This window comes from Pelobates fuscus, chromosome 7 (assembly GCF_036172605.1).
Source record: "Pelobates fuscus isolate aPelFus1 chromosome 7, aPelFus1.pri, whole genome shotgun sequence".
Taxonomy (NCBI): domain Eukaryota; kingdom Metazoa; phylum Chordata; class Amphibia; order Anura; family Pelobatidae; genus Pelobates; species Pelobates fuscus.
Genome location: NC_086323.1, coordinates 169,615,190 through 169,631,405, shown reverse-complemented (window position 1 = coordinate 169,631,405; position 16,216 = coordinate 169,615,190). Strand labels below are relative to the sequence as shown.

Genomic DNA, 16,216 nt, shown 5'->3' with positions numbered 1-16,216 from the left:
AACTTTCTTTAGTGTGTCTTGAGTCATCCAATCACAATTGTTCTGCAAGTTTTTGCAGCAACTTATTTACATATCTTTTGCCACAAGTTCCTCCTTAACCCCTTAAGGACACATGACATGTGTGACATGTCATGATTCCATTTTATTCCAGAAGTTTGGTCCTTAAGGGGTTAATATATACTGAGGAAAAATCTGTATTTTAAATTTCTGCCTTTTCCTGGCACACACCCATCTCTGTTTTCAGTGTATCTACACTTTAATTTTGTGTTGTTTTATTTTTAGAATTGATGCACTTAAAACTCTTGGGAGGTTGTTTTTTCTCTGTTTGGCTGTCACTTTCTTATTTTCTAGTTTAGTCCACCTAATCACCTTTTTCATTATGGGCTTCCTTATATTATATTTAGGATACCTCTGATTTGTCTGATTTAAATGTTTTAAATGCCCTTTTCTAATTTCTAATTTATTAGTTTATCATTCCACTAAGCCACATTGCTTTCATTTTGTTCCTTTCATATTTATTACCCAATGATACATACTGAGAAGTGTACCTTTTTAATAATTGTTTGCAGATAAACCGTTTATCAGCAGTGATTTTTTTCCACTAGTTTGTACCACTCAATATGTTGTAAAGCTGCCATAATCTTATTAAAATTGGCCTTTTTAAAATTATAAACCTCTATGTTTCTGTACGTCCAGTTGTCTGGTTACAATTACATGTCTGTTAGTCCACCCATTGTACAGCGCTACGGAATCTGATGGCGCTATATAAATAATAAAATAATAATAATCTTGCAAACACCCATTTTCACAGTTACCATGGAGTGACATAAACTGGTTTATTTGATTGTGATGCGTTGACAAATTTTAGACCAGAATAGCAGAGATGGAAAACAATAATTAAAGAAATAGGCAGCAGTGGAGACGATTTATGTCACAATAATACTATTTGTTGTTCTTGGTTTGGTGTAATGTTGCTACTGATCATTTGTTGCATATCATAAAGTACAAACATAAATACACTTTATTAAGCACTAATGGTGCTGAGGAGGTCCAGTGAGAATTGATTGACTTTCTGGAGCTCTCAGCAAAAATACTATTTTTTATTTATACATGAATGTATTTAATATTTTTGTCTTGTAATTTAGATATTTTCAACTCACAATCAATAGGTACTGTAAAGGATGGCTCTGGTTTTCAAGGTCATTAAACACTACTCTAAGTATTTAGCCAGAAGGGTCAAATCTCCCCAAGCAATATGGCACAACGCAAATTTCTTGCAATCTTTGGGTGGTTCAGGAGCCTCACGTTGCAGTGCATTTTCCACTGTTCATTCAGAGAAAGATGATCATTACAGTTATATCATAGTGGGCGCTGGATCTGCCGGATGTGTTTTAGCCAACCGCCTGTCTGAGAATCCTGATGACTCTGTACTTGTTTTGGAGGCAGGTCCAAAAGATCTAATCTTTGACTGCAAGAGATTGTCATGGAAGATCCACATGCCTGCGGCCCTCATATACAATCTTTGTAATGATAAATACAATTGGTCTTATCATACAGTGCCTCAGAAACACATGGATAATAGGGTTATGTATTGGCCTAGAGGGAGAGTTTGGGGTGGATCATCATCTTTGAATGCTATGGTATATATACGTGGCCATGCAGAAGATTATAATAGATGGAGTCAAGAAGGGGCTACTGGATGGGACTACAGTCATTGCTTACCTTACTTTAAAAAGGCTCAGACACATGAGCTTGGCACTGACAACTACAGGGGTGGACATGGACCACTATATGTCTCACGTGGGAAAACCAATCATATTCTCCACAATACATTTATTAAAGCATCTCAGGAGGCAGGTTATCCGTTCACAGATGACATGAATGGCTACCAACAAGAAGGTGTTGGATGGATGGACATGACCATATATAACGGTAGGCAAAATATTACTGCATTTTATTTATTATTGCCATTTATATAGCGTCAACAGATTCTGTAGCACTTTACAATATTATGAGAGGGGGGATTTAACTATAAATAGGACAATTACAAGAAAACTTACAGGAACTAAAGGTTGAAGAGGACCCTGCTAAAACGAGTTTACAGTCTTTAGGAGTTATGGTATAAAACACATTAGGACAAGAAATAGTAATCAAATAAGGTGGGAGTGAAGCAGAGCTGGAGGAGAGAGTAAAGTTCTGCCCTTTAGGAGAGAGCAAGAGACAGGTATGTAAGGTTACTCTGGGAGGCCATAAGCTTTCCTAAAGAGATGGGTTTTAAGGCATTTCTTAAATGATTGAAGACTAGGGGAGAGTCTGATGGCAGTAGGCAGACTATTCCATAGGAAGGAAGCCGCTCGCTAGAAGTCCTGCAATCTATAATGAGATATAAGAGGGGCTGGAATTGTTCAATGCTTTATAGCTATGGGTTAGTACTTTGAATTGACTCCTATAGGATACAGGAAGCCAATGTAAGGACTGACAGAGGGGTGAGGTCTGAGAGAACCGACTAGATAGGAAAATTAGTCTGGTGGCAGCATTCATTACAGACTGAAGCGGGGCAATATGACTTTTCGGAAGACCAATTAGGAGAGGGTTACAATAATCCATGTGGGGAAATTACTAGAGCATGGACAAGCTCCTTAGTAGCAACTTGGGTAAGAAAGGGGCGGATGCGGGCTATGTTTTTAAGATGGAATCTACAGGATTCGCAACATACTGGATGTGAGGCTCAAAGGTGAGGCCAGAATCAAGTCTGACGCCTAGACAGCACGCTTGCAAGGATGGACTTATGTGGATACCACTAACTTGAAGGGAGAACGAAAGAGGAGGATCAGTATTAGGAATAGGAAAGACAAGGAGCTCAGTTTTACAGAAATTGAGCTTCAGAAGGACATCCAATCAGAGATAGAAGAAAGACAAGCAATTCAGAAGTTTTGAGGAAAAAGAGAGCAGGGATATGGGACGATAGTTAGAGGGGGAAGGACGGGTCGAGAGATGTTTTTTTCAGAATAGGTACTATAGTGGCATGTTTAACCCCTTAAGGACACATGACGTGTCTGACACGTCATGATTCCCTTTTATTCCAGAAGTTTGGTCCTTAAGGGGTTAAGGTCAGCAGGGACAACGCCAGAAGAGAGAGAGCAGTTGAAGATGTGTGTTAAGAAAGGCACAAGACAATAGGAGAGCAATTTGATAAGGTGAGATGGGACAGGATCAAGCGGGCAAGTGGTGGGGCGAGAGGAAAGAAGAAGCGCAGCCACCGCTTGTTCCATAGCCGGGGAGAAAGTCTGAAGGGTAGGAAAGGTATGATCTACGTGGGGTTAAGAAAAAGAACGGCAAGGTGGGGATAATTCTTTCTTAGCTGTTCAATCTTGTCAGCAAAGTAGCATGCAAAGCCATCAGCTGTAAGGTTAGTTTGAGGGGTGGCCACAGCAGGGCATTTCATCCTTAGTCATAATAACTTTTCTGTATAATCACTAATGATGATTTTAATCCCTAATAATTATTTTAGGTCACCGATGGAGCACGGCCAGTGCTTATCTTCGACCATCATTATCTCGACCCAATGTATGTGTTGTAGAAAAAACACTTGTTACCAAGATAATTTTCCAAGGGCTGAAAGCCACAGGGGTGGAATACATAAAAAATGGACAGAAGAAAAAGGTAAAGATGTAACATTATAAGTAAAATATGTATAAGTATCATTGGGATGGAAATGCAAGTTTAAAAAAAACAACATTTTCCACCTATTCTGGTTCATTTTCAATCGGAGTGTTTAAAGTAGATGCATATATTAGTTGCAACATATAATTACAGTGGAACCTCTGAACTCTTGGAACTTATTCTGTTCGAGAAGGCTGTTTGATACCTATTTGTTTGAAAACCAAATCACATTTTCCCATAAGAATTAATGTAAACTAGATTTGTTCGGGTACCAAAAATGTTTTCCTTGAATTTTCTGTTTGACTAGTGGGGAGTAAGGGATCGTTCGAGTACCGAGGTCCCACTGTATACCATTTACAATAAGTTGGTATTTTCATAAACTTTGCAAAAACAATTCACACTCATTTCCTATTTAACTATTTACACTGATGTTACCTCAAGTTCCTATCTTGACCCTTTTCGTAAATTAGCCAACTCAAGTTTCTTGTAATTGTTCTGTAATAAAAAAAAAGAGAATTCCTGTTTATTCAAATAACTTTATAGAACACATAACTTCATTGTCTGAAAGTATTTTATTGAAACCTCTAACTCTTGAAGGCATTTATTACGAAAGAAGTTATTCTGAGTGGAGGGGCCATAAACTCGCCGCAAATTCTCATGTTGTCCGGAATTGGAAATGCAGATGAACTGACGAGGCTGGGAATCCCAGTAGTTGCTCACCGTCCAGGTGAGATCTATACATGTGTAGAACATAAATACTAAGATTTTATGTAATGATACTATATATAAAATGAAATATATATTTAAAGGAACACTTGTTAGCTGTAGTGGTAACAGTCTGACTTTTTACCTGCAGTCTGCTAGGGACAGCATCCTAGCTCTGATCGAAGCACTTCAGTGCAAGACTTAGACCATTGGTTGAGAGCAATTAGGTGACACTCTCAGCCATCAAGCTAGTCCTGTACTGCAGTTGAGCCCAGAAGGGCTAATGGAAGCTCCTAGCAAGGTCTTCTTCCTCTCATGTCCATCTGAGAGAAGGACGGGCAGCAGTATTCAGCTCCCCCCACTCCAATGTCCAAATGGTTTGACTACTTACATGGGGGACTAAAGCACTGCAATGCCAAGTGACTATGAAAAGCAAAAGGTGTGGGGGAGCTGACTCGGGGTGGTGTTGGTGTAATTTTTTCTGCCTAAATTTCTGATGAATTTATAATTTAAAGCAATAATCAGAAAAAGTGCACAAATAAGGGTGTATAGAAGGTGTTTCCCCTATCACCTTAAATATACACTTAAGTAAAAACCAAAACAAACAAATAATACACCCTTCAGTGAGTACACAAAAAATATACTTATATACATGTTCAGATGGACAGCATTCTATAAATATCTGTAGAACATTAAAAAGAACAGAACTTGGAATTTTCTGTATATAACATATAAAAAGTAAATCTCAGGGAATATAACTCCCAAGTAAAGAGCCATGCCAGGCCCCGTGAAGTAAGCTCCAAACTGCCTATACAAGCTAGGAATCCAAGTTAGTCAGGAATCACAAAAATCCTGCAGATAAAAAAATAGGTGTACTTTATTCAATAACATTTAAAAACCTGTAGAAAATAAGAAATATAATGGAACTAGAAGAAAAAGCATAGGCAGTGTTATGCAAGCTAACAAGACTTGCTAAAAAGGAATAGTTACTGCAAAGTTTGTATAGAGAGTCAGAGAAGCAGCAAACGCGTTTCGATGCCGTGGTCTTTTTCAGTGCTCAGTAAATTACAATTTACACTGGAATCCATCCTGTGAATATGTTTTAAAGGGACACTATAGTCACCTGAACAACTTCAGCTTAATGAGGTTGTTCAGGTGAGAACTATAGCTCCCTGCAGCCAGTCTCATGTAAACACTGTATTTTCAAAGAAAATACAGTGTTTACATTGAAAGCTAGGAACACCTCCAGTTGCAGTCACTCAGAGTGAACCAGAGGAACTTCGGAGTTGATGGAGGCATAATATGCCTCCATCCACTTAGATCTGCTGTCAGCAGAGCACAGGGCAGCACTGTGCACAGCATCCTGTGATTCAGTGTCTCCTCCCTCTGCATGCAGACACTGAACTTTCCTCATAGAGATTCATTGATTCAATTCATCTCTATGAGGAGATACTGATTGGACAGGGCAGTGTTTGAATCATGCTGGCTCTGCCCCTCAACTGCCTCTTTGTCAGTCTCAGCCAATCCTATGGAGAAGCACTGTCAGCAGACAGCATGCAGATTTACAGCTTCTGGCTTGAATACAGTAATATTTTTTACTATATTTATGGAGGCATGAGGGGCCCAGGGGGGCTAGATGGTGGTGTTAACACTATAGGGTCAGGAATACATGTATAGTGATTCTTTAATGTGTGGAGAAATAAAGGAGGAGCTCTTATTTTTGAAGTGTCGGTAGTGTTTTAATAAAGTATAAACTAGACTTTAAGTTGTAGGTTGACAACAGACTTTCAAAAAGTAAGTCACTGAATAAGATATTTAGACATTCAATTCAAATTCTGGTTTTGTTGGGTCTGCATATTTATTCATTGGGTGTCAAAATGGAATACATCTCCAGAAACAGAATTAATCTGATATTTGCTTAAAGGAATAAGCTAAGCACCATAGCCATAGTCTCCTGGTGCCATTCCCACATCAAACTATGCAATTCTTTATGAAAGATATGACACTGATCTTACTCTGTCAGATGCCCATGGTCCTTATTGTCAAACATGTTGGACAATTTTGACATTATTCATCAATGCACACTGTCCAATGAATTGTCCTGATCTGACAACTAAGTTTATGGCAAAGGGCAGAGTTGTTAAAAAATAAAAAATCTCCAACTAAGTAAAAACGTGTGTCAAATATATATAATTTTCTCAGGCGTGGGACAGAACTTGCAGGATCATCTAGAGGTCTACGTTCAACAGCAATGCACTCAGCCCATTACCCTGTACGCAGCACAGAAACCAATACGGATGGTCAGAATAGGCTTGGAATGGTTCTGGAAATTTACAGGTTTGTTGGATACTGTGATTGCATAAAGTTTATATATTGGATGGAATAAAAACGAAAGAAAATAATTAATTGCGCACTAACCCAAATGCATAGGGACTTGGGGTAGTGCTCAAGTAACGCTTTTCTTTGGTTTTTATTTTATTTATTTGGACTGCTGCATACTATAGTCATTGCTGCCGCCCACGAGTAGTGGGAGTTGGAGCGCAGGACTTTGTTTGGGTATATTTATATTGTATGGAATGATGAACGAACGGACGGATGGATAATAACCATCATGTATTCCTCCCACTTAAACCATAACTTTTGGAATTTATTCATAGGATGTGGTGGTTTGACAAATGACTTGCAGAATTAAATATATAAATCATTCTCATCACGAGGGTTCAACTTTATTCACTAAGGAGTGAAATGTGTTAAGTTGAAAATTGCAAAACAGTCAAGTAGAAAAAAAAAGAGCAGACAAAAACCAAACAAACTTTATCTCAGTTTTGTCTTTAATGTTTGCACATAATAAACTCCCTTCCATAATTTACAGATAAAAAGATAGACCTGGATTTTACAGTCAGACAGCACCCATTCTCTGATTAGATATTGACCAAGACAATAAATATATAGATGGATTTTGTACTTTAATATTGTTTTATTATATCCATGTTTTCTCTGGCTCCAACAGTACAATAATGCAAAGTATTTCTTTTGGATACAGGAGATGGAGCGACTGCACACTTGGAATCTGGTGGGTTTATCCGAAGTGGTCCTGGAGTAAAGCACCCTGATATACAATTCCATTTTTTGCCTTCGCAAGTGATTGATCATGGGCGAGTCAGTCCAAAGGTGGAGGCTTATCAGGTGAGGGTAAAGAGTCTATTATGCAAGAGATTCATTTACTAAACTAAGTGAATTGTGGTGAGTAGAATATATATATAATTCCACAAATAATGCTGCACTCACGGTCTTCATAAAATCCAAAATGCTTTATTAGGTATTCATTAAAAATAGGATCAATGTTTCAGTCCCCCCATGGGACTTTCCTCAGGATCAAAAAATACATATACCATAAAAACGTTGATCCTATTTTTAACGAATACCTAATAAAGCATTTTGGATTTTATGAAGACCGTGAGTGCAGCATTATCTGTGGAATTATATTTACGTCAGCCCAAATGATTTGGCACCCGGGATAACAATTTACAGCGTGAGTGCAAGGATTATCCATTTTTTTCTTTTATATAAGTAACACCAAGCCTCCATAGCAAGCCAGTAACCAACCTCATGCTGATGATGAGTTACATTAACAACGAAATGGCTGTCCATGAGTGGTTCACTGGCTTTGCTCCTCTTCCTGAGCTGTGTTTCAAAGCTGTTGTATGCAGCAGACACATACTCCAAGCAATCCATGCATAAAGTGGAATTATGAGGCAAAAATGTGGTTCCTTGTTGAGCTCATTTGCATATGCCTACCCAGAATCCCTTGCAGTAGTGAGAGCACTGTTAAAGTGAGATTTCTGTGGGAAAAGCAAGTGTTATGGCTTGACTGGTGTGTGTATTAGTGTTTAGCAATGTATTAACTATCATATATATATATATATATATATATATATATATATATATATAATATATAATATAAAACAGCTCACACATGGCCAGGGGAGCTAAAGCAAGTCCCCAGGTGGAGGATTCATTATTTCCCACCGGAGACTATGAAAGGGGGCGGGCTTACTGAACAGCGTGGTTGGAGCTTACTGCGTGGATGGGCTGAGCTAAAAGGCAGCCGTGGCGAAGCTCGCAGCTCACTGAAGCTCCAGATACTTGCTGCAAAGAAAAGAATCGCTGCTTCCACTCCTCCCTTCCAGCCATAATGAAAAGAGGTAATTGTGTGACTGTCTGCCTGTTTGTGTGTGTGTGTGTGTGAGACTGTACTCTGTCTGTGACTGTCTGACGCATGTTTATTGGCTGATACATTGTGTGTTTCTTGACACCCCTAATAATTGAGATGATTATGTTTTACTTATATGTGTATAATTATTGATTGATAATGGGAGTAACTAATTATTGTATCACATGTTTGTCCAGATGTTAAATCATTGTATACACCTATATATTGTGAATGTTGTATGTGCTTCAGTAGCTTCAGTAGCTACACGTTGCTGTGTAGTTCCTGGTTCTAATAAATTGCCTTGATTTTGGAATCTGTTGGAGTGCCTGGATTATTTTCTACATTTACTAAATTCATATTTGGGCCATTTGGGTACTGGGACTTTCCATGGAGCACCCTGGATTCCACAACGAAGGGTTGAGTGCACTTTCATCTCTATATATGTCTGTCTGCCGGTGTGTGTGAGTTGGTACACTGTGTGTGACTGTAACAGTGTCTGACTACATGGGTGTCCGCAGGAATTTTTCCAGGGGGGGGGGGGGGGGGGCATAATTGTAATGACATTCATGCTTGGTCCCTTTTTGACAGTGTCATGAAGGGGAGGAGCATAGTCATTATCACATAAAGCCAGGGTGAATAGCATTTTCACAACTATGGTGTCAGGAATATATGTTTGTATTCCTGACACTATAGTGTTCCTTTAAGCAAATTAACAGAACATTCTGGTCACCATAACAACTTCATCTAAATGAAAATGCTATGATGCCAGAAAGCCCCTGGGTGTTCTCTTTCCTTTAAGGGGTTAAACCGCTCTCAAATCGTTTAACCCCAAAGGCTTCCTCTAGCTCCAGATTTCCAGGTCGCTCAGTGGTATTCGGCTTCTGAAACGGAGTGTCAGGAACTGCAGATTGACGTCAGGCATGGGTGCTACAGATTGGCTAGAGTGATCAGTTGACACTCTAAGCCAATCGCTAGTTCCCGGTTCATAAAAATGTTTTACTTTTTTATGAATGGGGAGCTACTGATTGGCTTAGAGTGCCAGCTGACCACTCTAGCCAATCAGCGACACCCCTCCCCAGCGGCCCTCTGTGCTTCCTGACACTCAGTAAATAAAAGTGAACACATTAACACTGATATTTTGTCCCTTTCTGGTCTTTGCAGACCCTTCCTTCTCCTTCTTTTCTTTGGTTTTTACTATATATTGGGGCTGATGTGTGTTGTAGTCCTTGCTGCTTAAGCGCAGGACTTCTCTTTTTGTATTTGTATTTCCTTCCTTCTCCTTGCAGACCCTCCCTACTCCTTGCTGCCCCTTCCTTCTCCTTGCAGACCCTTCCTGCTCATTTCTGTTCCTTCGCCTACTTCACCTTTGTGCTCATTTCTGTCCCTTCCTGCTCCTTGCTGCTATTTTCAGCTCCTTCCTGACCCTTTCTGCTCCTTCTACTTTACCTTTGTGCTGCTTTACCTTCCAGCTCCTTGCTGACCCTTCCTGCTCCTTGTTGACCCTTCGTGCTCCTTGCAGACCATTCCTGCTCCTTGTTGACCCTTCGTGCTCCTTGCAGACCATTCCTGCTCCTTGCTGCCCCTTCCTGCTCATTTGTGTTCCTTCTCCTACTTTACCTGTTGTGCTCCTTGCTGTCCCTTCCAGATCCTTTCTGCTCCTTCCTTCTCCTTCTCTTACTTTACCTCCCCCACCCACCACTTCCCCCACCACTTCCCTGATCTGTAGGCTATCTGTGCCCCACCACTTCCCTGATCTGTAGGCTATCTGTGCCCCACCACTTCCCTGATCTGTAGGCTATCTGTGCCCCACCACTTCCCTGATCTGTAGGCTATCTGTGCCCCACCACTTCCCTGATCTGTAGGCTATCTGTGCCCCACCACTTCCCTGATCTGTAGGCTCTCTCTGCCCCACCACTTCCCTGATCTGTAGGCTCTCTCTGCCCCCCCCACCCCCCACTTCCCTGATCTGTAGGCTGCCTCTGGGTGTATGTGTTGCTCCCCTGCGGATTCAGTCAGAGAGAAGCAGGGATAAGATGCAGCTTCCTGTCCCTGTCTCTCTCCATACACAGCGCCGGTATTGCACTGCATTTTCAATCTCACACAAAAATTAGCAGAACGAGTGGAAAAATGCAGAGGGGGGCAAGTGTCTGCCTGTGTGTGTGAGACTGTACTCTGTGTGTGACTGTCTGCCCGTGTGTGTGTGAAATGGTACGCTGTGTGTGACTGTAATAGTGTCTGTGTAATGATATTGATGTTACAAAGTTTTGGAGTCCAGTAGCCAGATCAGCAATGTTTTCTGGCAGAGGTAGCCACTCGTTACCCAGGTGGTTGAGCCCCTGAGCCTTGAGTGGCCATCTGGTCTTAAGCAGAGACTGGAACAGAGAGATGATAATCGTCGTGAGGCAAGCCGAGGTCAGTGGGAAGGAGAAGCAGCAAAGTCAAAACGGTCCAAATTCAGCAACAGGTAGGAGAAACAGGAACAAGCTTGATTAGAGAGTACAGGAACCACAATAATCTGGCAAAGGTACAGAGACAGGAAGTGGCTTTTACAGGCCAAGAACCAGACATCTGACCAGACACAGCTGAAGAGAGTTGTCACTGATACCATTGCTTGTAGAGTCAAGGTTATCAGCTCTCATGTAATTGTAAAAGGCAGGCTGGTGTACTGGTTAGGAAGAGGTTTAGCAGCATGTAAACCAGGGTTCAAAACCCAGCAGAGTCAGTTTCTGACTGTCTGCCTGTGTGTGTGTGTGTGTGTGTGTGAGACTGTGTGTCTGACTGTCTGCCTGTGGCACAGGGCACCTGAACACCTAAAGCTGGCCCTGTCTGTATGTGTATGTGAGAATTTCAGTTGCAGGCTTTTTGCTGGCTTAAACAGCAGCATTTTGTATCATACATAACCCAACCCCACACACTTTGTGCCTTACTATAATGATATCTATGAAGTATTTGGACATTGACACAATTTTCATATTTTGGCTCTGTACGCCACCACAATGGATTTGACACAAACAAGTTTGAAGGACAGACTTTCAATTGAAGTACAGGCTTTCAGCTTTAATTCAAGGAGTTAAACAAAAATATCATACGAAACATTTAGAAATTACAACTACCGTATATACTCGAGTATAAGCCGAGTTTTTCAGCAAATTTTTTGTGCTGAAAAACCCCAACTCGGCTTATACTCGAGTCAATGTCTGTATTATGGCAATTTACATTGCCATAATACAGACTGGGGGCTGGCAGCGAGCGCTAACCTCTCCTGCAGCTCCTGTCAGCTCCCTTCTCCTCCGCGGCGGTCCGTTCAGCACCTCTGTCAGCTCCCAGTGTAAGTCTCGCGAGAGCCGCGGGGTCATAGTGCGGCTCTCGCGAGACTTACAGTGTGAGCTGACAGAGGAGCTGCACAGACCGGCGCGGAGCAGAAGGGAGCTGACAGGAGCTGCAAGTGCTCTCTGACAGCCCCCCCCCCACTGAACTGTCAATGCCACTGGACCACCAGGGAGTGAGAGACCCCCTCCCTGCAATGTATCAAGCAGGGAGGGGGGAAGAAAAAAAATAATATTAAAAATAATAATATAAAAAAATAAATAAAAAAATAATAATAAAAAAATTACAATTATTATAATTAAAAAATAATAATACAAATGCTCACCCCCCACCAAGGCTCTGCATCACACTCTGCATCACACACCCACTGCATTCACACACACACACACTGCACTCATATAAACACACTGCACTCATACACACACACACTGCACTCATATAAACACTGCACTCATATACACACTGCACTCATACACACACACACACACTGCATTCATATACACACTGCACTCACACACACACACACTGCACTCATACACATACACACTGCATTCACACACACACTGCACTCATATACACACTGCACTCATACACACACATTGCATTCATACACACACACTGCACTCATACATACACACTGCACTCATACACACACTGCACTCATACACACACACTGCATTCATACACACACACTGCATTCATTATATACACACACTGTAAATAAAAAATTAATTAATATAATTTTTTTAGGATTTTATTTAGAAATTTACCAGTAGCTGCTGCATTTCCCACCCTAGTCTTATACTCGAGTCAATACGTTTTCCCAGTTGTTTGGGGTAAAATTAGGGGCCTCGGCTTATATTCGGGTCGGCTTATACTCGAGTATATACGGTATCTTTATACAGAGTCTCATTATTTCAGAGGCTCACATTTAACTGAACAAATTAACACATAAATAAAATGTAAATTTATAATACTTTGTTGAGAATCCTTTGCAGGCATTGACTGCTTGAAGTCTGGAGCGCATGGACATCATAACAATTTACAGCGTGAGTGCAAGGATTATCCATAGTTTCCTCTTTTGTGATGCTTTTGCCTTTACTGCTGCTGTCTCCAGTTGTTTGTTTGTGGGTCTTTCTGCTTTAAAGGACCACTCCACACCTCAAAAGTACCTCAGCCTTTTGAAGTGCTTCATTGTTGAGGAGTATCCTAGTTTAACCACCGTTTATAAAATTGCTGAATTCTATCCAAAGAATAATGTTCCAGAACTGGGTCTGGCTTTTTTAAATGCTTTTTGGCAAAGTCTAATCGATGCTTGAGATTTATGAATGGTTTCACCTTGCGGTATTTGTATTTGCTCTTATCTTCATGGTAGACTTGGATAATGATATGGCTACCTTCTGGAGAGTGTTCTTCACTTGGCTGGATGTTGTGAAGAAGTTTTTTCGTTACCATGGAAAGGAGCCTACAATCATGCGCCATCCGTGGACGTCCAGGCCTGTTAGTGTTGCAGCGTTCTTTGGTTTTTGTTTTCTCAGAATGCACAAAACTCTTGATTTGGCCACTCCAGATGTTTCTGTTATCTCTCTGATTTTTTTTGCAGCCTAAGGATGACCTGTTTCACGTGCATTGAGAGCATTTTGTGGGTTCACATCAACAGCTTCCAAATGTGAATGCCACAACTAGAATCCACTCCAGACCTTTTACCTACTTAACTGATAAATAAATAAAGCAGGGACAGCCCACACCTGTCCATGAAACAGTTTTTTGTTTTTTAAATTCTTTATTTTGTGTCACAGTCAGAGATACAGAGTGTAGATCAGCATTACCACACGTTGGCATTAAAACGATCAAACAATACATAACATAAACATTTGGGTTGTCGCCTGACTGTGTTATTTTTTTTTTTATGTCTTAATATAGAAGATACTGGCTTCATTATAACCTTAAACATAGTGAACAATGAACTAGGGTTCCTGACAGAGACAAAGCTGCGAAATTACGAAATACAAGTAGAAAATTAGTATTCTACAGTATATCAGTATATGCAGCACCAAAATTAGATTTGCATGTGCGATAGAGGGATCGGAGCTGGGTGGGATGTTAACTTTGGAGCTAGCTTAACCGGGTTGTACCCGGTTCGACCGATACAAGTCGTGAAATCATGGCATATAAAAAGACAAATAAAAAGATAAAAAATGAAGGTGACATATTAAGTACAGATAAGAGAGGCAATCACTGAATAGCGGGACCTGCTATCTTGGGCAGCTAAACTTAGGTGACTGCCACACTTGTTGGCTAGATCCCGAACAGTGCGAGTAGGCCATGATGTCTGACTAAGTCTGCATCAATCTCCAAAGCGTTGGTGACCTTGGCTTGGTTCATTGGCGCTATGGTGTACAATAAGCTAGTGTGGGTAGCCCCATCTGTATCTCAGGCCGTGAGATGATAATGTCGCCATCAAGGGTCGTAGTGTCCATTGTTGTGTGGAACGTGAAAGGTCAGCGAAGAAGGCGAGTTCAATCTCTTCAAAACGGTATGGGGTCTTTCCCCTGATTGCCTGCATGAAGGTAGTTTTATCCTGCTCATTCTCAAACTTTACAAGAAGATCGCCAGCGTTCGAGACCTTGCTGGACTTAGTTGTGGGCAGGCAGAACAAGCCGTCTATCTGTAAGCTCTTTGTCTGTCTAGGAGGCAGTAGAGCCATGAACAGCCTACGGAGAAAATGTGGCAATTCAGCTAGAGTGATGCTCTCTGTGATGCCTCTGACCTTCAGATGCTTCCACCATCTCCTGTCTTCCAGTTTGAGGTCAAATTGCTGCACTGCATCAAGCAGCATCTCCTCATGAGGCACGTTTAGGGTCAGTGCTGCACTAGCCGATTAAGCACTTCTAGGGTCGTCTGAGTAATATAAACACTGCCATTTTTGTCTGAAAAGACAGTGTTTACATTAAAAGGACTGTAGGGACAGTCTGCAGTCACCAGAACAATAATATTAAACTGTAGTTGTTCTGGTGACTATATTGTCCCTTTAATTTGGTTTAATGCCATATATACATGAATTTGTTGGATTAGTATCTGTTTCATCAGAATATAAGTAGATTTCCAAAGATAGCCTATTAAAGTATTGCAAACGAGTGCACTATATGTCCTATACACACACACTCTCTCAACATTCCCTAGGCACACACACCAAAAATTTACAAACCTACAATACAATACAAACAGCCCCACTCTACGCACACGCAATCCCACAAACAACCCCCAAATGCATTCTCAACAGTGTTTCACAGAGCCAGATTTCCCTTAGGCAGAGGTGTCTGCGTAGGGGTGCTTGTCCTATAGGTGGTGTCTATTTACAGCACTTTTAATTTGCCTTTTTGAGTTTGAGTTAACTGGTGGGGATAAAAGTACCAGAAACCTTGGCCAGTGTCCAGTCAGACTCCTATGCTTAGAGGTTAACTATAGTGCCAGGAAAACAAACTTATTTTCCTCGCACTATAGCTTCCCCTGTTGTCAAGGCCCCTTGTAAAAACCCTTTCTGTCACTTACCTGGGTCCAGCGCTGATGTTCCTCGGTGTTGGCTCGGGTCCACTATGCTCCTCCCTAGTCTGCCGGCGGGGGAGACCTAATGCGCATTTGCCGCGCTTGCATTATGATTACTCCATAGGAAGGCATTATTCAATACTTTCCTATAGGGATTCCGGTGACGTTGGAAGTCCTAATGCGTAGCGTGAGGATGCCCAGCGGCATTTAGGCGACCAGAAGTCGTCTAAGCACCGTAAGTCCCTCTAGTGGCTGTCTGGTAGACAGCCACTAGAGGTTGAATTAACCCCAGCAGGTAATTATCCCTTTAGACAACTTCAATGTGCTGAAGTGGTCTAGATGCCTACAGTGTCCCTTTAATAGCAGAGCTGCAGGAACTGTTAAAGAGGCAGTAAAACTCAGTGCTGTCCCAGCTCCTCCAGTGTCTGTGTGTGAGGCTGGACAGGAAGAGGAACGGTTTATTTCCCACCTGCCCATTGACAGCCTCACACAGGAAATACATTGCAGGAGGCGCAGAGACAGCATTAGAGATTCAAACTACACACTACAGGACAGCACTGCAGCTCTACTATCAAACATAGGATGGTAAGTACTTTACAAATAACCCTTAAAACTCCACATGGTTGTACCCTATAAGGTTAACCTTCCCAAAACCTAAACACGCTCTTAGTCCAAAATCTAAGCACTCAAAGCATAAACCTGAAACAAAAACCTTTACCTTAATCCTAGCTTTCAATACACCATACACTCCAATACTAAATA

General features: G+C 41.2%; 1 protein-coding gene across 1 annotated transcript in view; it reads left to right on the top strand.

Annotated features, from left to right (window-relative positions):
• Positions 1-16,216, top strand: part of CHDH (choline dehydrogenase) — a 39,764-nt gene that overhangs the window by 4,005 nt on the left and 19,543 nt on the right. Inside the window, exons 2-6 of the mRNA XM_063426917.1 lie at positions 1,146-1,932; positions 3,512-3,663; positions 4,261-4,390; positions 6,571-6,705; positions 7,412-7,554. Coding sequence (XP_063282987.1) covers positions 1,182-1,932; positions 3,512-3,663; positions 4,261-4,390; positions 6,571-6,705; positions 7,412-7,554 — 1,311 coding nt within the window. The 5' untranslated portion in view covers positions 1,146-1,181. The remainder of the gene's footprint in view (positions 1-1,145; positions 1,933-3,511; positions 3,664-4,260; positions 4,391-6,570; positions 6,706-7,411; positions 7,555-16,216) is intronic.